Source organism: Cynara cardunculus (assembly GCF_001531365.2).
Source record: "Cynara cardunculus var. scolymus isolate 2C chromosome LG 13, CcrdV1, whole genome shotgun sequence".
Classification (NCBI taxonomy): domain Eukaryota; kingdom Viridiplantae; phylum Streptophyta; class Magnoliopsida; order Asterales; family Asteraceae; genus Cynara; species Cynara cardunculus.
The window spans coordinates 9,390,137-9,414,651 of record NC_037540.1 but is presented as its reverse complement, the minus strand read 5'-3'; the positions used below and the strand labels follow the sequence as shown (position 1 = coordinate 9,414,651).

Here is a 24,515-nt window from a genome sequence, read left to right as displayed (position 1 = left end):
TGAGTAATAATTTGAAATAAAGGCTAGGGCAGAAAATAGGGCGCAGAATCCTCATATTTGATCTACAAGTCGCATATAAGTCATTTGTACTCCCCCCCCCCCCCCCAAATGACAGCCTTGCATGTAAAATCGCATCCAAGTCACGTGAGTTGTACCGAGAGTCACACAACTTTCAAGCCATGCTTGAGTCCAGATGTTGAAGAATGGTGTGCATATACGAGTGATTATCATAAAGATATTGCATTGGTTGTCCTAATGATGGTCTTTCTGATTTAATTCGTTTTAAGATAAAAATATCTCAGTCTAATAAAGCCTCCTTACTCACTTTTACGCCAAGTGAAGCTTTCATGAAGATGATTAAAAAAACAACCATTAACCGTTCTAGTCTAATGCGTTGGTGGAAAAATTACATGCGCAAAACGGAGGCCTTGGTCAATCAGTGGAAGTGAGTTGATTTTCCAAGGATAGGGAACGGGAGATGGGCCAACTTACATCAAAACTTTGTAAAGATGGAAATAGTAAGAATTGTTCTTTTAGCCACCTATCGTACAACTATAGGTAAATCAACGGTCCCCTCCTACTTGTCATGTGAGCCCCTTGAAGAAACCTACTCGTACAAAGCTTAACCAAAGAGACCCTTACCACCATAGCCATTAGGATTTAGGAGTCACAACAAGGTTTGCTCGATGTAGGGATTGAATCTGTATAATTAGCCTTCATCATGACTTATATCGAATGACATTTCAAATGAATTGGGTTTCTCGGTTTGTTTCGCATTTTGGGCTTAGTTTAGTTGTTTGGGCCAGTACTTGGGCCGGTCAGGTTCTTAATCAGTAATTCAAACCAATTTATGTGGTATTAATTTTCTTTTATTTGGTTATTACCAATAAAAAATTTAAACTATGTAAACCTTCTTTTTTGTTATAATACTTATTAGAATAATTCAAAGACATTCATATTTTTCCTCGGTCCATCTTTCATTCCATTTTCTATATTTTTGTGCATCTTTTCTCGTATTACTTTTGCATAAAATATTGTAACAAACACAGAAGAATGTTAAATAAATCTCATATAAGTTGAATCAAAACCTTAAACATGCAAGTATGTGGGTGTGATTTCTAGAAAAATAGTTTAGTTATCGTCTACTCACCACTTACTCCATAAGCGTTTGTCGAGAAAAGTCAACACCTTCACTTAATTCTCCGAGTAAGAATTTAGTACATTAAAATGACATCGTATACAATAATTTATCTAGTAAGCTTTTACTGGGTAAAAGTCATTACTCTCATTTACCGCTCTTGATCTTTGTCATCGCTCTTATCGAGTAAGATTCTCAATCATTGTCATGTTAAGGTAAAATGACCTTATAAGCACTTATTAGATAAGCGCTTAATAAACAACTCCTTAACCTACTGAATTAGATATTACATTAAAGAAAATGAATAAGTATCGAAAACAACATTTTTTGTCATATAATTATATTGTACAAGATATAAATGGCTGATGATAGTTTACTTTAATTTTTCTCTTTGGAAAAAGGGTTTCACATGTAACATGAGACATGTATATCTATGATCTAGAAAAAGGTTACGGTGAAACCCGACCTTAAAGAAGTTGAAGAAGAGAAGAGCGTAAACTTGAAGAAACCGCATGCCAACCTCGTTGCGAAGGGTGTATCATGTCCCAGAAAAACGAGTCATTAGGGTTTCCACAAACACTATATTTCAATATCTTTGTATCCTTTTCGACGTTTCCACACGAGTATTCTTTGCTAACACCTTGACAACACGGTTTTAGTAACATCTCCAACTTTGAATTCCCTACAAACAAACATCACATATTTTTCATATCCAATTCTCTTCATTTTTTAAAGCTTATCATTACATACATTTAAACAGGTGAGCTCCTACCTTTTTGCAACATATTAATTAGTTGTGGATGGACATTTGGATTGGCCATAACATACCCAACTGAATAAAGACCCATCTATGACATTATCCGTTTGGATTCCGGACCATGGGTCCTTTTTTGTAGCAAATGTTATGAGTTTGTACCGGTTTTTACTCGGACCGGATAAAGCCTGAAGCGGAGACCAGAGTCGATAAAGACCGGTCCGCTTTTTTTCTAATTTTGTAATTTGTTTCCATTTTTTATAAACAAACGAACCATACCAGACCTTTTTTTTATATTGGACCACACTAAGCCCCTGTTTGTTAGCACTTTAATGAGCTTAATGGGATTCACAGCTTATTCAGTCAACTATACATAAATGTTTGATAGTGACTTAGGATATAGAAAGTGGTTTATTCATGGGAAGCTTTATGCAGAAAGCCAAATTTTTCCTAAACTTGCCCCCTCCCCCGATTAAGAAACACGTTCTTTCCATCTATGAAGCAACTCTCTCAAACAAAAATATTTTCAATCTATACAGATAGATTAATCTACACATTGAGTTTTATCCATACAAGACTTAACGGAAAACCAACCATACGAGCCCCTAAGAAGCCAAACTGGACCGGACCGGTCCAAACCATGACAAAGCACCAGTGAGATTTGGTTTCAGTCTAAGGGGCCGTTCACTAAACGTTTACCCGGAAAGTGTTTACCAGGTAACTTTCCTTACCGGATGAACATGACAAGGGTCAAAAATCTAACCCAGTAAAAACAATGATAAAGATGAAGAGTCTTACTCGGTAAGTGAGAGTGACGACTCTTACAAGTAAATTGTTGCATACAATACCATTTTGATGTACTACAATCTTACCCGGTAAAATAAATTTCATTGTTGACTCGTAATGATAAACGCTTACCTAGTAAGCATTTAGGTAAACAACCTACTAGTCGGTGGTCATTTTTCTTCCGACCGCGTTGACCAAACCATTTTGAGATTGGCCCATATGCAACTTATGTATTTAACATCAAAACTACTACCACCATCTCTCGAAAAATTCATGATGGGTGTCAGAAATTCGTATAAATTTACGTACCAGTCGAAAGGTTTTGTCGTAGGTTCAGAGCAATCAAGAAAGCTTTGTAGAGATCCAGGATTACAAAGAGCGATTTACCATCGCTCTCGTTGTTTAGCTTTCTAACGCTTTCCACAAGCACTTGGTTATGGAACTCCGCTATCGAGTTCTCAGTGTTACTACACTTTTGATACGACTTAAAAACCGTGAATTGTGGCAAACACCCGAGTGGTTCCATTGTAGTGATCCCTATCTTCCGAACTCCCAATTCATGTATACGCTTCAAATTCGAAACCAATTGGCTAATTACTGACTTCGTTAAACCTGACAAATCCTACAACAACAATTAAACAGAAACGATATAATTGGGAACAGCCTCTCTGTCTCATTTTTTATAAGATCTGCGTATATCTTACTCTTAGCTGCATGTGGGATTTGCTGGTCAGTTTGGTTTAGTTTAAGAAATGATGTGATTGATACCTTGAGGGTGTGATTTGATGTGAAGTAAGTTGCATAGTCATTGCCTGCTAGAGAGAGTATGGCAATGGAGGATGCATGAAGCAGATCTTGTTTCTGTTGAATAAGTTGTTGAAAATAGTTGATTTGTGTGGTCATGTTTGGTTGATTCACCAGTGTATTGAAGACACCTGTCCCTCCATATGCAAAATTCATCCCATACCTTATCGATTTTTTCTCACCAGATTTCCAACCTCCATATGTTATCGGAGATTTTGTCCCCAATATTCCAGCTACATTTCAAATAATGGGAAAAGTGATACGCAACCGATAGAACAGTTAGTCGATTTGTATATGAAACAACTAGAACGAACAAAACGTAATCATCAACTTTAAATCATGAACAAATCGATTAAAATGTGGATTTGATCTGAGATATATTTTCGAGCAAAACTTGATAATTTTGATTCATCTTCGTCTGTCCAATCGGATGGAATTTCTTAACCTAACTTACAGTCAATGAGTCCGGATTCTATACTTGGATATCATGAAACTTCTACATTAATCTATGTAAGAGAGAGGTTAGATGTACCGATATAATCCGTGAGCACACGACCATCGGAAAACCTGCCGGAGGGAGTACCAGGAAAAGTGATACCATATGGTTCCTGCCATGATCCACCGTATGATTTTGGCCAATTTCCGGTATCGGCATACGAGTCTCCAAACACAAATAACTTCAAGTTAACTGGAAATCTCTCATCAGAAATGGTAACAGTTAGGGAGCTAAAGAGACAAAAGAAAACCAGACATGTATGCTTATTCATTGCAAAGAGAAAGAAAAGGGTTAAAAAGCTTCCCATTTATGGAACACATACGAATATGTGATGAAGAATCATAATATATGCACATGAATACATACATGTGTGTATGTATATATATGCATTTTGAATTTGGTTGTGGTTGTTGTTGAAGATTGATTGGCCATTATTGTTTTCTAGATTTTGGGTAAACAAATTTGGAAGGATGAAATTTTGGTTCACCAGGGTGTTTGGGATTGAAACAATCTATTTTTTTTCTATAAAAGCAATTATTAACTTATTATAAGTAGTAATGATTTAACTTTTTTTAAAATTTCTTATTACCAGTTTAACATTGATATAAGTTGTTTATACAAACATTTAAAAGTATTTATTACCGGTGTCACACCAAAATAAGTCAATAAGTTGTTTTTATAAGCAATCCCAAACACCCCCTTAAATTAGGATGCTTATAAAAAAAATTTGTTGATTTTCATCCATAAAATTGAATTATTTATTATTATTTCATGCATTTTAAAATGCATTGAGGTTTATAAAAAAGGCAAATTGAATGAAAAAATAATATACTTTAACTTGATTCCTATTTTGGATGATGTATTTTCAAAACTTCTATTTTGATATATAAGATTCAATGTTTTAACCGGTTATTATGTTGATGTGACGAATGATGTGATATCCAACTCAACATTAATTGCTGACTTGGTTAGTGACATTAATTTTTTTTAATCTAAAATCGGTCTTTAATCGATTATCCGGGTACTTAAATGTTTAAAATTTTACATCTTGCATACAGAAATGAAAGTTTTGAAAGTACGTTACCCAAAATAAAAAACAAATAAAATACGTTATTTTTTCATGCAATTTGCCTCAAAAAAATTAACAATAAAATTAATGTTAAAATCTGTAAATATAGATCCGTTTTAGTTGATTTTTTTTTTTTAAATTGACTTTTAATTTACTATTTTATAAAAATTATAGAAAACCTGTTTAAATGGTCTAAAAGAATTTTTATAAAAATTATTAGATTTTCAAATTCACCATCACTGATACCTATTCTTGCAACATTGAAGACGATATATTTGATTACAAAATACTTGACGGTTAAAACATCAAAATATTAACTTTATTATTAAAATATAGGAAAAAGTTTATAAAAATTCAGTAAAGTATTTTTGAATGATTAAATCTTTAAATTATTTTTATGAATAAAATTTCATTAAATTTTTTAATTTAAATGATTTAGTTTCTGAATAATTTTTTGGTTTAAATGGTGTTACTAACTAGTTTTTAAAAGTTGGATGGTTTAATTTATTGAAAAAAAAATGTTCAGGAACTTTATAATTCAAAATGAGAAAGTTTAATGGTTTTTTATTTAAAAAAATTCAAGAACTTAAGAAGATATATGAACCCTTAATCACTTTTAATCTCAAACTCACTCATGAATCGTGTTTGACACGGGGATTAATCTGGTGCATCTCATTCTAATATGCATTCAATGATGGAGATCCTTTCTTACGTTTCTTACCTTAACTCTCCATCTTACAGGAGCCCAACCTGGAGACTTTATCATTCAAAACGAGAAAATTTAATTGTCTTTCATCCAAAAAAATAGTTCAATAATTTAATAATTCAAAACGGGATAGGTCGTTTGGTTCTTCTAAACTTTTCCCTAAAATATAAAATAAAACACTGAATTTAGAGGCAGGTTTCACCGTGAGTGAAAAAAGGGAAGGGGCAGTGATGTCATAAGGAGGAGCGGAATAGGTTGGGAGTCATAGGCAGACGGATTCCGTGGCGGCATAGTCTTTGGGGGAGAGGGACCAGCCACCATAAGGGTAGGGGGGTCGTTTGGAGGGGGGAGGCATTGTGACTTTTGATTGTCGATAAGTTTATATTTATCATCCCTATTTCTTATATTGATTGAAATTTTAGTCATCTGAATGTTAACCGATGAGCAGCCCTAGTTTTATCGTTATATGAGTTATAAACCCTTTTTTTTTCTTTATTAATTGTTGTGAAAGATATTATTTTTAAATTCAACATCAATATAAATAAAGTTATTTGGCCTTGCATCATAACATATTGTGTTCACATTTTCTACGCTAAATAGTATTTATATATATAGCAGGGGTAAAATGGTCCACAACCCTATTGCAAATTACGAAAATGCCATTGCCAATGTTTAGCAAACTATCGGTTGATCCTATTGACAAACACGACCGTTAGACAAACGGTTAAACCTCGTAAATATGTCTAATGTAACTGTTGCTACATGATTGGTTTGCGCTACTAACACCATCCTTTCTATAAAAATACCTAACAAGATATGAATCAAATATTTGAGACTGTTCCACTTCAAGACACGTGCATCACCGTGTGGGTCTTGGACCCCCTCTACCGAACCTCGGTGGTGTCGGTTTGGCAACATCGACGACTATCATCCAACCATTTATGATCTGTATGCATAAAAAAGGAATCGAAGATAAAAATTTGCTTTAAATAATAGTGTCTACCAAAGGGTCATTAGCCCGGCAATACCCGGGTTACAGATAGATCTCAAAAAATGAATTCAGTTATTAGGATGTTCCTAGTTTTTCATTTTTTTTACGGTTTTCCCAGAACCTTACCCTATATATATATATACACACACACTTCAATTAAATCATTAGGTCGAACTAAACAATGGATGGTGTAAAAATAGCAAGGGCCAAGGGCTCGTGTTTTATGGTTGTTACCTTGCCATTCATTTCTCGGAGAGCAGCACTTGCAGCTTCCTCAGTAGTGTACTCGATGAAGGCAAAACCTTTCGACCTTTTGGAGATCTTGTCCATTATGATTTTAACTGTAATGTAGAATTACCAATTGGATTGGTATGGATATAAATATAACCAAGTGTTCATGGAGATAACAAAACGACACTGATACCTTCGACAAGCTCTCCAAAACCTTCAAATGCAGCACGTAAAGTTTTCTCGGATGTATAAAATGACAAACCTGCCGATAAATTCACATACGTTACGACCAATAAATTTGAAGAAATCTTTGTGGGAGCCCCTTCATAGTCGCGATTAACCAAACTACACGAGCCTAGTATATCCCATCTAAAGGTGGGGTCTGGAAGTGGGATGTATGCAGACATGTTCTTTACCCCTACAGAGTAGAGCAGCTAAATTTGCAGTTCTTGATTACGGGGCGGGGGTGAAGGGGGGGTTTACATGCAACCGAGGCAAAGTTTTGTTTTTATTATGGAGGTGTCGACTTCAAGAAGACCGAAATAAGCCCATAATCTAAAAGAAGGATACTACATCGTTTAAAATATGCAACATACCGGTTACAAAGAGTTTCTTCGTTTTGATATTGGTTGGTTGATTCGTCCCTGTGGAGGAAACCCCTGAATCATTAGAATGCCGAAGAATGTAACCTTAACAGCAACTGATGTAACGCGTAAAAAGCTTATCGGATTTTCAAAATGCAAAGCAGAGACAAAATTCGGAGGAAATGCACTTGAAGGAGTAGAACATCTACTAAACGATCAAGTAATCTTCTACCATAAAAGTCATGGGCACCATTAAGGCCACCGGGTATTTTCCTGGCTGTTTCCATCGGACCCCATGAGATTAGTCGAGGTGAGTGCAGGCTGACCGGTCACCCATGGTTATAAAAAAAATGCTTCCTTCTAGCTAGGGGTCTACAGAAGATGAATCCGCTCCTGAGCCTATGCCGAGCACTTGCCTAGCCAGCTTGTTAGAATATCTAATCTAAGCCAAGCTCCAGGCTAATATGGTTTGGGCTCAAAAGCTCAGGGACCCTAATGAGCCGAACCAACCTAGCTCAGACAACCTTGCTAGACACTATATGTACTTTATTTTTATTCAACCAAATAGTGTAAAAATCAAATCAAACGTATCCCATATATCCCATCTGGAGGTAGCTTGCCTATAACCGTAAGAATAGAGCAACCATGTCTACGAAGACCCCCGGGTTTCATAAATCAATAACTTATATGTTTTTTTTAAGTACTAGAAGGGTACTCGCACAATGCCGCGAGATAAATCTTCATTTTAATATTTCGTTTTATTTTTTGTCTCTATTGATATAATTCTGAAGACATCATAAAAATTTGAAAAATTATATCGATATTAATATCAAATTAACTATTTAAAAATTCTCGTTTTTTGTACAATTTCTTTAATTCAATTTTTTATTATAATTTAATTTAGGTCAAATAGTGAAGTAATTAATTTTTGGCTTAACAATAAATTTTTTATAAAAATAATGATTCTGTTAGAACTCAATGATTATCCTGATTATATTTTAGATTTTTTTAGATTTAAAATGAAATGTTTATCCTGTATTTGATTATGTTTATCTGCAGTTAATTATACGAATTCAAAAATGGAGCTTTAATAAGTTGTACTTACGCACAATTTACTTGTAATCTTAAATTTTAAGTAATCTATACTTATATTATAAAGCATTTGACAAAAACTCTTAAAAACTATTTTTTATACATAAAGTACGGTTTATTGATACATATTACTTAAAATTCAAAATTACAAGTAAATAATACATATGTACAACTTATTAAAGTTTCATGCTTGAATTCATATAACTAACTGCAGATAAACATAATCAAATATTGGATAAATCTTTCATTTTAAATATAAATAATCTAAAATATGATTAGGATAATCATTGTGTTCTAACAGAATGCTTAATTATTATCTTTATAAAAAATTATATTATCTATACTATATTATAAAACATTTGACAAAAACTCTTAAAAACCATTTTTTATGAACGCAGTACTGTTTATTGATGCATATTACTTAAAATTTAAGATTATAAGTAAATTGTGCATAAGTACAACTTATTAAAACTCCATATTTGAATTCGTGTAACTAACTGTAAATAAACATAATCAAATATTGGATAAATATCTCATTTTAAATATAAAAAATCTAAAATATAATTAGGATAATCATTAAGTTCTAACAGAATATTTAGTTATTAACTTTATAAAAAATTATATTATTAAACCAAAAATTATAATATATTATTTTTTCAAAATTTTATGATATTTTAAAATTTATATTTTATTCAAAAATAAAAACATTATCGTTTTCTCAAAATCACATAAAACCGTATTATATCGACATAAAAAAAGGGAATAAAACGAAACAATGAAATCAAGATGTGTCTCGATGCATTGCACGAGTACCCTTCTAGTATGCATTAATACACAGTACTTCATGCATAAAGAATGATTTTTAAGAGTTTTTGTCAAATGCTTTATGATATAGTATAGATATGATATTTATGTACGACAAATTAAACTCACACAACCAAAGGGTCTTTGGTCTAGCAGTATCGTAACCCTTGGCCTCCTAGGAGGTCAGGGGTTCAAACCTCACCATAGGTGAGAAGGGTGCATGAGTTTATTTGTTGCATTTGTCGTATATAAATATTATATACTTCAAAAAAAACAATTAAACTCGCACATACTTCTGAAACTTGGCGAGATTTGAACCCTTGACCTTAGGAAGGTGGGGTGACCAGGTACAACCAGCCCAATGGCCCTTTGGTCAATAACTTATATATTACTTAATCAACTATCACATCATAACATCAAGAAAATAGCATCCCAACAAAATCATAATGAAATATATCAGGCAATCATTATGAGAAAAGCAACACATTGATAGTAAATAAGTAATACTTATTTGGTAAACATGTTAAGGTACCTCCGTAATCTTTATCATCTGAATCGACATTCTCATCCAGCCTAACAGATGTAACACCAGGAACACCTGCACCCAACTTCTGATTTACAAAAAGATAGAAACAAGTAGTGTGATTTTGTAGCACTCTCGTGCACCAAGGCTATGTAACTTTGCAACGATTGAGGACCAAAGTCTCTATACAGTCTTTTTCTTGCATTTTGCAAAGAGGTCGTTTCTTCATTTGAAACTGTGACCTTCTGGTCACACACCCCTCGAACATTTGGTGAGGCCTGAACCCTTAACCTCAAGGAGGTTGGGATATACAGGTAACCCGGATTGCGCTGGGCCAGTTACCCTTTGGTCAAATGAGCTCTACGGCTCACCTAGGTCCTATAGATGAAGTTATAACATAAATTACCGGCTAATTCCTTTGCACACTCATCATCTAGTTCACAACAGAATCCGTAGTGGGATTGCAAGGAAATGTGATATATGCACATTTGGGCATCCTTCTCGCTGTTTAAGTAAAATCGAAACTAAGATTAAAAGGGCATAGAAAGCAAAAAGGGTTTCAGTTTATGAGGAATAAAGAACTACAACAAATTTGAGAAAAATGAAAACACAGTTGATAGTATAAAAACACCTACTTCTCCAAAACCTTGGTTAGCATTTGGGTATAATAATCAACCAATTGCACCCTGGTGATGACTCTGGATTCTGGCATCTCTACACTAACAAGCCAGTGCTTCGAACTTTTCTTGGGAAACAATGGAGGGAAAATGTTATTATATGAACCCGATTCAACCTTCGTGTTGCTATAACCCTTTTGTACAGAGTTGAAATCTGGATCGGGTTTAATTGATAATACCTCCGGCAAGCCTATGATTCAAACACAAATAAGCAAATGTTATCCACCTTAATAACAACTCTCAAGACTCCATTTAAACACCTCATTTAAAACAAAAGGTGTTCTTCAAATTGATATAAAAATGCAACATTTTCCAATTGCAATTTTGTTTGAATGAGATTAGGAAAGTGGGTACATGCTAGTTCTTGAGAAGTTTCTTTGTCCATATCACAGCAGAACCTGAAAGGGGGATCACAAGAAGCATTGTATATACAGCCTTGAGCCTCCTTCTCACTGTTCAATTTAAACCAAAAATCAAAACAAAAATTGGTCAAAATTTTGTGAAAGATAGCAAAACTGAGTAAATTTATCAAACAGTGAACATAATCAGATAAAGATTAGAATCCAATTTCATATATAACAAGCCCTAATTCTAAGATTGTTACAGGAATAATTACTAATTGAAGTTCACACACTCGATTATTCCATTGCGAACGTAAAACTAACGTCGAAATTCTAAGATTCACATAAATTTTGAAACCCTTTTGACATTAAAAGCCAAAATATATCTCCATATTCGAAAGGGGGATGATAAGTTTTATAGAACATACCCACCTGCCCAAAACTCTCTCCAAAATTTTGACATAATAATCAATAACACCTTGTCTAGAAGCAGCCTGTTGCGGAAGGGGTGCCTTAACGACCACAATCCAATAACGTTGAACATTCGATTCAGCTAACGGTGGAGCAGTAACAGCCAAGCTTGAATTCGTTGCTGCTGCTGCTGCACATGTTCTTCCTGATTTAAAACAGGTGATTGCGGTTAGGGTAATGATGTTCTTCTGCTTCAATTCCGATAAGGGTTTGCATAATTTGAAGTTAAATTGGAGAGAACGAGGGGTTTCAGATGAGGGTAGGAAAGGTATGATTGAATAATTTTGAGGGGTTGTGTGAAGGGATGAAGATAGAGCAGGAGCCATGGATGATGGCATGAGGATTTTTCCTAAGTTTTGGGGGGTTTTCTCTTTGATTCTTTTCTTCTTTAGGCCCCTCTATTCCTTTTAAATTACAAAAGTTGATTTAAGTTTTCTTCCATAAATCCATGGAAAATTGTAAAGATCATGCTCAAAAGAGATGAAGTGGAAATCTACCATCTTTGAGATTGAATTCAGTTATTGTCAAAGTTTTTATGGGATGGATGTCACATGTGATGAATCGATTACTTCAGGTCATTTGTGGGCAAACATAAGATTAGTCGATGTGTATAAGTCGAATCTGATATCTATAATTATCCGGATTGTATTCGTGTGATACTAAGGCGTTTGGGATTGTTTATTTTAGATGTTTTTTGACTTATTTCAGTCTAGCATCGGTGATAAGCTAAATGCTAGTGTTTGCATGAGGAAAAATAAAACAGCTTATACCGGTTAAACCGGTAATAAGCAGTTTTTGATAAGTTAATCCTTCCTGACTAATGAAAAACTGTTTATTACCAATTTATCATTTTAATCTTGTTTTATTAATGTTTGTTAATTATTAATATAAATTATTAATCTTATTGATATAATTTTTTGTCAAAAATATTATTATAAATGATGAAAAATAAATTTTTACATGTTAATAAATCAAATAAGTTAATAAGCAATCTTAAACACTCCCATAAGTCAATAATATGGAAGACTGTCTTTTTTGATCATTTTACATATATAAGCAAAATTTGCCAAACATTAAAAAACAACTTATCAGCTTATTGTTTTTTGGTACCGCTATAAGCTAATCCAAACACTTTTTACAAAATTCCGGTTTGATACCACATAAGTTAATAAGCATTTTTACAAAAAAAAAAAACATAAGTTGTTTTAAATAAGCAATCATAAACACCCCCTAAGAAACATAAAATTTATTATAAACCGAAATTAAAAAAATCAATGTAATTTTTAATTAAAAAACATAATTTTTAATTGTTCTGCATACACGGATCATGTTTTTAGACAAAAATATCAGTGAATCTTAACTCATAATACCATGCATATATTTATTCGCATAAAAGACTGAAACTGTCAACTTGACACTGATTCAACAAGAGATGGACTAACGGTATTAATGCAAAAGAAATAAAACATGCATATTTTTCATTTATCTTGTCAATGAAACAAGGTTACATGCTACATTTTAAAATTGTCTACAACTGAAATACTTCATTTAGAGGAATGTTTTGACAATCGTCTTTTCAACATTTTATTTACTAGTCTTCTAGAACAACAATATCACTCTACCTTCAAAGAGATCTTAGCTGTCAAAAGGAGAATAGAAAGATTCTAATTCCATCTAATCGGTCATGACTAGGGGTGAACAAAAAACCGCCAACCCGCAAAACCCGCCCAACCCGAACCGCTAACAACCCCGATTAAACCCAAACCGCCAAACCGCTAAACCGCCAAACCGCTAACCGCCAAACCGCTAATTAGAAGGGTTGAAATTGGGTTGGCATAACGTAACCCAACCCAAACCGCCAACCCGCCGCAAATGTATATTTTTTTATAAAATTATGTATATATATATATATATACATATATATATATGTAATATTTATAAAAATGAAAGATGTGTTGTGAYTTGTGAATTTGGTTTAACACTTTAGCCCAATAATCTCTTGCAATAATCCTTAGGCTTAGCCCAAGTGCCCAACAAGCCAACAGGCCAACAAAAATGGAATAACAATTAAACAAAATTACAAACCCTAGTCCTACTCCCCCTTCACGGCTTCACTATCACTGGTACACCACTACACCACTTCACCCTCGCTTACTCCTACTCGCTACTTAGAATTTAGAAACAGTCACCAAATCGGCAAATCCTCAATTCCTCATCACCGTCGCTACTTCTTCTCCATCGCCGTCATCCCTACTTCTTCTCCATCGCCTCGTCCGTCCTTCGCCATCGTCCTTTCGTGGCCGTCATCCTCCATCGCCGTCGTTCTCCTCCATCTCCGTCGTTCTCCTTCACGACCACGTAAGCATCTAAGCAACCTTCTTTTTCTGCTTTTCACTTTTTTTGTTATTTATTGACTATTGTTTTGAGTTGTAAATGGTTGTGTTGTTCATGCTATGTAGAGGAAGTTGTTCATTGTTCATTGTTCAATATAATTGCAATATTAATTTAAGAGTAGTGTTAAATTTAACTGTTCATTAGAAATTTGGAATTTAACAGTTCACGTTTTTTTTGTTATTTATTGACTATTTTGTTGGTATACTTTTAGTATTATTTATCATATTTCATTTAACAATTTTATGAGTTTTAGTAACCCGCCAACCCAACCCAACCCGCCCTAACCCGCAAGGGTTGGGTTGGGTTGGGTTATACTTTTGAATGGGTTGGGTTGGGTTGAAATTTTTCAAACCGCCGTAATTGGGTTGGGTTGAAAAAACGTCATAAACCGCCCAACCCAACCCGTGTTCACCCCTAGTCATGACTTTCAGATTGAAATGGATATGTCTTTTGGAACATCATATATCCCTAAATGGACAAATTCGAAGGCAAAACATACATCAAAATGTTACCGTAGCTATATCTATTTCCATAACGCTAATCGTATATACATCCCTTAAAAAGTGATGATATAATGGCCACTATCACATTAAAGTAACTAGTACCCATCTAGCGACCTTACATAGACGTAAGGAAAAGTATGTCTTGATTAATCAACCATGATATAATTACAACTTAATCATTAAGTTACATAATATAAAAAACAATATGCAACAAATATCATACTATTCAATATACTAACAAACAATTGTTATATTCCTTGAGGTAAAAATTAGGTATGCAAACCATAAGGGTGGTGTCTGATTGGTTTAAGCTTAGTTTTAAAGGTCAAAAGTACCAATAGATCCCAAGTTCAAATCCAAGGAGGAATAAAAATCTCATTGTGGCCACAGAGGTTCAAATGCGGTGATTCCAGGCTATCTGCAAAGCAGGTGGTCGTCCTGGGATTAATAGGTTAATAAAAAAAATAGACATGCATACATCTCATTTTCCATAACCGATGCCCTATTTTTAAGTGAGGTATTTAAGGTTAGTTTTTGGTTTGAGTAATTGAAAAAAAAGGACCAAAATGTACATATATTTTTGTTTAAGTATAAAAAAGGCAATGTCAAAAGTAAAGCTCCTGAAGTTGTAGATCAGAGAATAGTACAAGTACCAATTGTGTCAGTCACCCTAAAACATTTTCGCTTCCCGTTCCGTTATGTTACTCGGTTGAATATCTGAAAAAGAACATGTCACCTCCGCCGTGGTTCTGGCGGCGACGTCCGTTGGTGGCACTTCGTCCGTGAATTGTAGATATTCTGCTCTATCAGAACAGCTTGCATTGTTGTAAATGGAGGCAGATTTAACCTGATCAGTGGCAGCATTATGGAGGCAAATTTGGCTAGACTTGAATTTTGCCCTAATTCAGCACCGGCAATACGAGATGTTTCTCACTTCTGCAAGCTTACGCACTCTCTAAACACTCGACAGAAGGGACAATATTTCAATTTGCAAATGAAAACGGTAATATCTTGTGCCTATCATAACAATGGCAGTTATTGATGATTTTAATCACCACAATCGTCCCCTCAAGCATTCGAATTATGAACAGGTAACTGATATGTCTACTTTTGTGGATAAGTAATTGTGCATAATCCTTGTTTTAGCACGTGAATTTAATCATAGGATGTAGGTGATCGTAGCGCGTAACCAATAGTATCAGCTGTAACCTGTAAATTCAAGGACAAGATCCTACGGTTTGAGCTTGGCTCCAAAGGTCAAAAATGTTAGGAGGTCCCAGGTTCAAATCCAAGCAGGAACAAACACGGAGGTTCAAATGCGGTGACTCCGGCCTACTTGCAAAGCAGTTGGTTGCCCTAGGATTAGTTGGCTCACATAGCGGGTTGGATATCCAGGTTAATAAAAAAAAAATAGTATCAGCTGTAAATTCAAGGACAAGATCAATTAATCTGGTTCAGATTATGCAGTGAGCATGATAGAGCAGGAGGGCAGTATGTTCCACCCCATAAATGCGGAGAAATGAACTTAGAAATAGAGACACAGTAGTAATGATTTGTAGGAGGGAAGTCAATGAAAAAAATATTTAGTTACTAACGGTTGTACTATCATAACAAGAGACGAAGCATTGTCCTTTTCACGTTTAACTGGAGTAGGGTTCTCTGAAAAATAGGATAGAATGATAATTACAGTAGAAACAAACCCTAGGGGGTTAAGTGTCATGACCGTAAAAGTCGGGATGCATTTTGGCCCTCTAATATATTCAGACTGTTTTGTGCAAAATTTTATTTTTAAAGAAGAAGGAATAGTTGTGATAGTCGACATTTGACAAGTAAACCAATAAAAAATCTACCAGCTCCCATGGCCAGCAAGTCAACTAGTTGACCCTTCAGCAACTCTCTTCCACAGATCATTTTCCAAATTCCAAATGCAATCTTGAGATCAATTCCTTGAGTTGCTGCTGCACTCTTTGTTGCAAGGTTCTTCATCCTCTCATCTTCCTTATGCTTATCTTTTTCTTATGCCATATTGCCTGCTCTATGTTGTACAGTATTGTTGCACCCGTGTTCTTGATTATCATACAGACCCATATGCAAGATTAGCTGGCTATACATCTGTAACGATAAAATTGAAGAATGGCTGCCGATTTAATTGTTGCTATTGCTGTAAAGATAGGAGAATTTGTATTTGAACCTTTTGGGAAATCGTTCAGTTACCTGTATCATTACAGCAAGAACATTACTTCTTTCCAATCTCGAGTTCTGGCTTTAGAGAATTGTAGGATTGAGATCCAAGGTTTAGTTAGTGAGGCAAAGAGAAATGGAGAACATGTTCTACCTCAAGTTGCAGCATGGCTAACAGCTGCAGATGGGTTTGTCGATGAATCAAGAAAGTTTCTCGAGGACCATCAAAGTATCCCATCATGTACCAACTTAGTTTCACGCTACAGGACTAGTAAGATAGCAAAAAATAGGGTATTGGCTGTTAATAAGCTTCTGGGAGATGGCAAGTTTGACCGTGTTTCTCGACAAGTTCCTCCACCACTGTGGTCTGCCTCTACAGGTAATCTGGAGACTTTTGACTCAAGGAACTTAACGTTTAAAGCCATCATGGAAGCACTCAAAGATGATAACATCAGTGTTATTGGGGTGTATGGTATGGGGGGTGTTGGTAAGACGACTCTTGTGAAAGAAGTTGCTAAGCAAGCTAGTGAAGACAAACTGTTTGATGAAATGGTGATATCAGTCATCTCTCAAACCATAACTGTGAGGAGGATTCAAGGTGAAATCGCTGACAAGTTGGGACTGAAACTTGAGCAGGAGAGTGAATCTGGAAGAGCCACCCGATTATGTGAAAGGCTGAAGCAATCAACAAGGGTGCTTTTGATACTAGATGATGTTTGGAGACTACTAGATCTGGAGGCTATTGGGATACCACACAATGAGGTACATAAGGGTTGCAAATTGTTGTTGACATCGCGGAGCAAAGATGTGTGCAATGAGATAAATGCTCAAGTATGTGTCCCTGTAAATGTCTTATCTAAAGTGGATGCTTGGAAGTTATTTAGCAAGATGGCAAGCATTACCCATGGTAGTTCTGATATACATCTTCTAGCAACTAAGGTAGCGGAAAGATGTGCAGGCTTACCAATTGCAATTGTAACTGTTGCACGTGCTCTCAGAGGCAAGAGTAAACATGCTTGGAGTGATGCGCTTCGTCAGTTGCAACACCCTCCTTCAAAGAACATCAAAGGCATGCAGAAATACGTGTACTCCTCTCTTGAATTGAGTTACAATTTTTTGGAAACAGATGAAAGTAAGTCTTGCTTTTTGCTTTGTAGTTTATTCAAAGAAGATGTGGAGATTCCTGTTGAAACTTTGGTTAGATATGCGATGGGGTTAAGGTTGTTTCAGAATGTTTATCAATTAGAAGCTGCAAGAGACAGGACATATGCCGTAGTCGAGGGCCTGAAAGCTTGTTGCTTGCTTTTGGATGGTAAAGGCGAGGAGTATGTTAGGATGCATGATGTCATTCGGGATTTTGCTATTTTGGTTGCATCTAGTGGTGAAAATATGTCTTTGGTGAGACATGATGCACAATCCTTTGGAAGTCCTGAAGGTGAACCTCTCAACCCTTTTGCTGCAATCTCACTTGCATCAACTAGCATTACCGAACTTCCCAGTGGCCTGGATTGTCCAAAACTTGAGATTCTGCTATTACAGTTTCACTCTGATTCAATTAAAGTTCCTAGTAAGTTCTTTGAAGGGATGAAAGAACTTAAAGTTCTAACCATGAGTGACATGCCCATTTTGTCTTTACCTTCATCGATTAGATCTTTATGGAAAATGCGGACATTGTGCCTTGAGCACTGCAAGCTACGAGATATCTCATTAATCGGAGACATCACGAGCCTTCAAATTTTAAGCTTTCTAGGATCTAATGTTAAGCGGTTGCCAGAGGAAATTGGACAACTAACACAGTTGAGACTTTTAGATTTGACAGATTGTGAAGAGTTGACAACAATTCCACCCAAGGTGTTATCAAGATTGTCTTTGTTGGAAAGCTTGAATATGATGAACAGTTTTGTGAACTGGAGTGGTGAAGATAAAGACATGCAAGGAAATAACCCATCTCTCAATGAGTTGAGAATGTTGCCTTGCTTAAGATCCTTGGAAGTGAACATCCTCAATGTCAATCTCATCCCCAAAGATCTACTCTTGGAAAATTTGATCAAATTCAAGATTTATGTTGGAAGCTATTGGTTGGTTAGCCTTACCCATCGATACACAAGAGCTTTGAAACTCAGAGTTGATGAAGGTATTAGTTTACCAGACGGTCTCAGGATGATGCTGAAGCAAGCTCAATACTTGATCTTAGAATATTGTCCTCATGTCTTAAAGAATATTCTACATGACTTGAGAATGGAAGGATTTCGGAGCCTCAGGGGGTTAGAGCTATACGGTAATTGTGATATTGAATATTTAGTTGACACAATAGGATGTAAACCAGGTGATGTCTTTCCTACTTTGGAGAAGCTGGAAATAGTTTCTTTGGAAAACCTTAAAGAAATATGCCATGGCCATCTCCCTGTCAGATCGTTCTCGGCACTGCAGGAATTGGATCTAAAGTACTTGCCTGAGTTCATTTGTTTGTGGAAGGAGGACACTCATGATCACACCTGCCTTGTCAACCTAAGGACTGTCTCTGTACACACTTGTCAAAAATTGGAAATTCTTTTCCCACTGCACACAGCCACAAATACAGGATTGCTCCATGATCTGTGTATATTCAATTGTGGCATTCTCCGGGGAATATTTTCGAATGATACCACAGTTGCAGGTGACAAAAGGGAGATTGTGCTCCCTGTGTTGAATGTCCTGGAGCTTTCTCTTTTACCCCAGCTAAGGAGTTTCTACCCCAAAATGAATGAGATTTCAACTTCAGATGACAGCCTTGAGATACCTCTCTTTGGGGCTAATGTATGTGAACACACTGAATGGCTTTTTCATGCTTTCATAGTGCCTCCATCATAATACAAGCTCAAAAATCAATACATATACAGAAGTGGTATGCTTTGATTTTGGTCAAGCAAATGATTTTTTCAATGTCAAGTTTATACAAAAAATTCTTGTACTTTTTCATGTTTGTTATGATTTTGAAGTGAAAAACTAGTCTGCTTTGACCTTGAAGTCAAATTGTAAATCTTTGTTTTAAATGGAGGGGGCATTTTTAAGGTTCATAAACAACTTTGAGATGAAAAACTAGTCTGCTTTGACCTTGAAGTTAAGTTATACTTCTTTGTTTTAAATGGAGGGATAACCATTAGCTCAGGTCCGTTGAGATAGGAAAATCGATTAAATGTCTATATGATTTTTTGCAGGTAATATTTCCAGAATTGCAGGTGCTAAGACTCAGGAAACTGCCAAGAGTGAAAGCATTATGGCCCCTACAAGTGCCTGAAGAGAGCTTTGGCAGATTAAAAGTTCTAAGGATCACAAGGTGCAATGCAATCTCAAAGTTGATCCCATTTAATATGTTGCAGAGATTAAAGAACTTCGAAAGTCTTTCCATCATTAACTGTGATATGGTTGAGGAGATTTTTGAACTTGATGGTCTAGTAAATGTTGATGAAACTACTGCATTAGTAAATTTTCCTCCACTGAAAGAACTAGTTCTATGTGGCTTATCTGAATTGAAGCATTTGTGGTGGAACGAGGGTTCCTTTGGATATGTTAGCTTGCAGTTTTTAAGTTTGCTGACCATTACCAGATGTGATAGTTTGACACGTATTTTCTCTCTATCAGCATTGAAAGGTCTCGTTCAACTTCAACGCCTAGAAATAGAATCGTGTGCATTGGTTAAGGAGATTGTTTCTTTTGAGAGAGGAGAGGGCAGCAACATGGTTGTTTTTCCGCATTTACACACTCTTCGGCTTAACCATCTGCCAGACCTTACAAGTTTCTACAAAGATCACAAACCTTTAGATTGGCCATCTTTGAAGATCCTGAATATTGCGAATTGTCCCAATATGAAAACTTTTCCTGCTTCTGAACTTGAACAAATTGTAGATCAAGCGGGTAACCTTTGTTCTACAATACAGCCCCTTTTTAATGAGAAGGTATGTTCTCTTTCAACATTTATGCTCTCGTCATAATAGCTGGCTCCTTTGATCTGATGATAATTCACAAGAAACAGTTCTGGGAACAATCCTTGGAGCAACTATTACAGTCACACCTTTGTGGCAGGAAGGTCATGGGTTTAAGTCACATGAACAGCCTCTTTGCCAAGGGAAAGACTGCAGACAATACTCCCCAACCCTCACAACTACTCGTTGTAATTTTTTTGGCTTTAGCCAAGGCTGTTTCTAGATTCCCAGAAATTACTTTTGATACATCTCTCCCCCAAAATCATACCCCCTAAATCATACAACTCACTCTCCTGTAAATTTAAACGACATAACCTTCATAATTAGCTTTTTGTGTTCTGAATATGTTTATAAGTTCCCAATATGGACGGATTTAAGCAGGATTGCAGAATAATATATATCTGAAGTAAAATACACAATTACTCTTAGTTTGGACATGGAAACGATGAACTAGGAGCACAGTTTGGACATGGAAACAATGAACTAGTAGCACTTATACAGTTGACTCCTCTCAACTCTCATTTATAAGTATTGGGACTTCAGAGATATGTACAAGTTCCTTTTTTTCTCAATCTTGACATAGTTTTTTTCTGAGCAAATCTTTTGTTTAGTAAGGTTACTTCTTTGTAACTGGATGGTCATAGCATCACATAGATGTCCTTTTTTTGCAAAATGCAAGGAATACTCCATATAAATACTTCTCTCCGCACCTCTGTGTGGTTGGCCTTAAAAGTCTATTTTCAATTGTAGGAGATTTTGATCATCTAACATGATGAGAATGAATTGTACAGGTTGCATTTCCTAATACAGAAGAGTTGCACATACAGTACATGGATAACCTGGTTGAGGTATGGGATCACCTACTACCAGATCAGACCTTCTCCAGTCTACAAGTCCTGAATGTGAGAGGGTGTGAAAAGCTAATTCATGTTGGCTCAACCCATATGTTGGCAAGGCTACAAATGCTCAGTAAACTCTACATAGAAGATTGTGGTTCAGTTGAGGAGATCTTTGTCACTGAGCACAATGTAAATCAAGATGACACCATTGTGTCACTCTTCAGCTTGACAGAATTGAGATTAAAGAGTCTACCTGAATTGAAGCATATATGGTGGAACACGGATTCACGATGTGGGGCCCTTCACTTTCAGAACCTAAGTTCACTTGAAGTTTCTGGTTGTGCCCATCTCAAATATATACTCTCAACTTCCATCACCAAAGGGCTAGTACAACTCCAAGAACTTAAAGTAAATTTATGTGAGCTGGTTGAAGAGATTGTCTCGAATGACATCTCTGTGGAAGACCAAGTTGAAGTGGTAGTCTTTCCTCGGTTGAGAACTCTTGAACTTAAGAATTTGCCAAATCTCAAGAGTTTTTGCTCTATAAATGGTATGTTGCAATTGCCATCCCTTCGAGCACTGAAAGTAATGGACTGCCCCAAGACGAGGACATTTGCTTCCAATCTAACTCGGAGTAATCTTATATTGGAAAATGTATCAGAAGAATTGTTAGAAAATCACTTCCCTATCATAACCGAACCCTTCTTCAATGGAGAGGTATGTACTCCATATTTGCATGTGTTTACTACTGTGGCTTGCTAATTAGTAAAACATATTATCCTCATCTTTACAGAACTAGATATGGAAGCCATGTCTTTTTTCTTTCCACATTGGTGATTAAGTCCTATTTAATTTTTAGTTTATAGTTATTTGGTTTCAGTTCAGTTGTCTATAGTTCTTTCCTGAAGGACAACCCTCTTGCGCCAAGGCTCCTCAGCTTTGCAAGCGTGGGGAGGGAAGTCCTTGCTTGCATTTTGCAAAGATGTTGACGTGACTCCAACTTGTGACCTTCCATTAGAAAGGAGTAACCTTCATGAATCATGGTTGATCTGAGGCTCCTCCCTTGGCATTTTTTTTTCTTATTCTATTTGTATTTTATATGACAGATGCTTTTACGTATGTTGGAGAAACTAAGCATTGAAGGCCTAAGTAGCTCAAGAGGCCTATGGCATGACCAACTTCCACATGACTCCTTTCATCAACTAAAAAATTTGAAGGTAAAAAGATGCAAGAAATTGTTAAGACTTGTTCCTGAGCTAAAAAATATGGAAAAGCTTTATGTTGAAGAATGTGACTCACTTGAAGAGATTCTTGGAATTGAGCAGTCCATTTGGGGAGGTCATGAGAATCATTTGATTTGTAAGTTGAGAGATCTCAGGCTACAAAATCTACCCAAGTTGGTGGCAATATGGTGGAACAACCATTTGAATGGCATTTTGAAATACCCAAAGTTTTCTTCATTAAAAATCATCAAATGTGATGGTTTGATGAAAGTATTTTCAGTATTGGTAGTCAAGCACTTCATACATCTCGAAGAACTTTACCTAGCTAATTGCTTGATTATTCGAGAAGTGGTTGCAGAAGATGAACAGAAAGCATCTACTGGAGAGAAAGTTGTTTTCCCTCAACTTCACTCTCTAGGGCTTTTAAATCTGCCAAACCTTACGAGTTTCTGTTCGGGGGATTGTATGCTTGAATTTCCTAACTTGGAAAATCTGAACTTGGAGAAGTGTCCCAATATGAGTACTTTTTCTTTAGGGCCACCAGTCACACCAAAACTCAATGCAATAGCAGTCGAAAATGGAGAGCAACTATGGAAGATTGACCTCAATAGCACTATCAAACACTTGTTTCAGTGCCAAGGTATGTTCTAATACTAAATTTGCTAGTTCTTTTTCATATAGAGAATTATACTTCATGATGCCTTCTATTCACAAGATCTTATTTTGCCATAACATCATAGTCGGGTTGATCTAGCGTCTGATATTAATTTGATATCTGGTCATTTTTACTACTTAAAACTGTTTCAGATATCTAAAGCTACATGCTTAAGCATACTCCGTTGGTCCCAAATTAAGGACTAAACTATTATTTCACGATGTTCCTGAACAAATGCTAAATTTCTAAAACTGGATGCCAAAATTGACCATTGAAACCCTTCAATTGTAGCCCCGAGAAGGCAGTACAGTTGGGGGGTGGTATACTTGCATAGTCCGAGGGTTTGAGTCTGGCAGCTGTAGTGTGGGAGTTCCAATTTCTTTGGGGATTGGGATCCTGGCACTGGACACTTATGTCCGCCACGTGGTAGTTGTAGAACAAGAGACTTTGTCTGCGTGAATAAAGTGAGAAGTAGAGCTGAAAAAGCCAAGGCTATGAAAGTTTGCTAGGACTAATATTTCGAGACCCGATTATAGGGTAACTGGTTAGCCGTTGTGTATCTGATTTGCCTCTCACAAGATGCCCTTGGGGCGATGAGGTGTGGCCACCGGCTTGGGGGTTTCCGTTAACTTGTCGATGGCCCAATGCTCTTCACACCTGCATGTTTTCTTTATTCCAACTAATAAACCCAACTCCAATGAACTAAGAATTGGTATGGATATTATTTTCCCCAAATTAATCTCCATAAGACTCAAAAAGTGAACCATACTATTGATCTTGGGACAATAATCACTACTTGTTTCAGAAACAGATTTGGAGGTGAAGCATGATAACTTTGAAAAGTATTCTACAATTATAACTAAATTTCTGTTTATATTTTGAATTCAGAAAGTCATAGGTTTAGCTGTAAAAGTCAAACTGCAACTCCTGAAAGTATGGTTGTTAGTTTTAGAACATAATTTTATAACGATACTAGGTGTGTACTATATCTTGTTTAGTTTCAATAATGATTTTCCTTATTTAATAGATTGATACTCGGTACATCGTGAACATAATGTGATTGAGATGTGAAAAACTGTTTGATCTAGGACTCCAAGAGATGAAACAAGAAGATAGAGAATTTTCAAGAAACTTGCAGTGAAACATTTAAAGATGCATGAAGTAAAGATAAATTCAAGGAAATTTAGGAAGGTTAGGGGTCGCTTACCAAACGCTTACCAGGTAAGCGCTTACTGCCAAGAGACATCATCCTTACTTACCTTATCATGTAACATTTTTCAATCATCAAAAT

The 24,515-nt window shown here is 35.8% G+C and overlaps 3 protein-coding genes across 4 annotated transcripts; 1 reads left to right on the top strand and 2 right to left on the bottom strand.

Moving 5' to 3' along the window:
* Nucleotides 1-1,528: 1,528 nt before the first annotated feature.
* LOC112525760 (GDSL esterase/lipase At5g03610-like) lies at nucleotides 1,529-4,271 on the bottom strand. 2 transcript variants are annotated; one of them, XM_025136018.1, is made up of 4 exons: nucleotides 4,015-4,271; nucleotides 3,447-3,715; nucleotides 2,988-3,300; nucleotides 1,529-1,820 (listed from the first exon to the last, which is right to left on the bottom strand). In XM_025136018.1, exons 1-4 carry the CDS (start codon nucleotides 4,247-4,249, stop codon nucleotides 1,606-1,608), a joined length of 1,032 nt encoding a protein of 343 aa, XP_024991786.1. In that variant the 5' UTR covers nucleotides 4,250-4,271; the 3' UTR covers nucleotides 1,529-1,605. The 2 variants fall into 2 exon arrangements, with proteins under 2 accessions (XP_024991786.1, XP_024991787.1); XM_025136019.1 differs by having other exon boundaries at nucleotides 2,988-3,246.
* A 2,125-nt stretch (nucleotides 4,272-6,396) lies between these two features.
* On the bottom strand, nucleotides 6,397-11,793 carry LOC112524729 (organelle RRM domain-containing protein 1, chloroplastic). The gene is made up of 9 exons (XM_025134686.1): nucleotides 11,429-11,793; nucleotides 11,010-11,107; nucleotides 10,614-10,845; nucleotides 10,385-10,482; nucleotides 9,988-10,053; nucleotides 7,572-7,634; nucleotides 7,169-7,237; nucleotides 6,979-7,085; nucleotides 6,397-6,699 (listed from the first exon to the last, which is right to left on the bottom strand). Exons 1-9 carry the CDS (start codon nucleotides 11,791-11,793, stop codon nucleotides 6,613-6,615), a joined length of 1,185 nt encoding a protein of 394 aa, XP_024990454.1. The 3' UTR covers nucleotides 6,397-6,612.
* A 4,704-nt stretch (nucleotides 11,794-16,497) lies between these two features.
* Nucleotides 16,498-24,284, top strand: LOC112524728. Its single transcript, XM_025134685.1, has 6 exons — nucleotides 16,498-19,341; nucleotides 19,743-20,480; nucleotides 21,299-22,063; nucleotides 22,453-23,209; nucleotides 24,113-24,165; nucleotides 24,252-24,284. The coding sequence occupies exons 1-6, from the start codon at nucleotides 16,498-16,500 to the stop codon at nucleotides 24,282-24,284; spliced, it is 5,190 nt and encodes a 1,729-aa protein (XP_024990453.1).
* Nucleotides 24,285-24,515: the final 231 nt, after the last annotated feature.

Excerpts from the sequence above, each read along its gene's own strand:
- LOC112524729 (XM_025134686.1), bottom strand. The coding sequence starts at position 11,793 with ATGGCTCCTGCTCTATCTTCATCCCTTCACACAACCCCTCAAAATTAT. Across the intron at positions 7,086-7,168 it reads TTTTGGAGAGCTTGTCGAAG|TTAAAATCATAATGGACAAG; the intron begins GTATCAGTGTCG and ends TCTACATTACAG. Across the intron at positions 6,700-6,978 it reads TCCGAGAAATGAATGGCAAG|ATCATAAATGGTTGGATGAT; the intron begins GTAACAACCATA and ends TTATGCATACAG.
- LOC112524728 (XM_025134685.1), top strand. The coding sequence starts at position 16,498 with ATGGCTGCCGATTTAATTGTTGCTATTGCTGTAAAGATAGGAGAATTT. Across the intron at positions 20,481-21,298 it reads AGCCCCTTTTTAATGAGAAG|GTTGCATTTCCTAATACAGA; the intron begins GTATGTTCTCTT and ends TGAATTGTACAG. Across the intron at positions 24,166-24,251 it reads CAACTCCTGAAAGTATGGTT|ATTGATACTCGGTACATCGT; the intron begins GTTAGTTTTAGA and ends CTTATTTAATAG.
- LOC112525760 (XM_025136018.1), bottom strand. The coding sequence starts at position 4,249 with ATGAATAAGCATACATGTCTGGTTTTCTTTTGTCTCTTTAGCTCCCTA. Across the intron at positions 3,301-3,446 it reads CATCAAATCACACCCTCAAG|GATTTGTCAGGTTTAACGAA; the intron begins GTATCAATCACA and ends TTGTTGTTGTAG. Across the intron at positions 1,821-2,987 it reads ACGACAAAACCTTTCGACTG|GGAATTCAAAGTTGGAGATG; the intron begins GTACGTAAATTT and ends GTTTGTTTGTAG.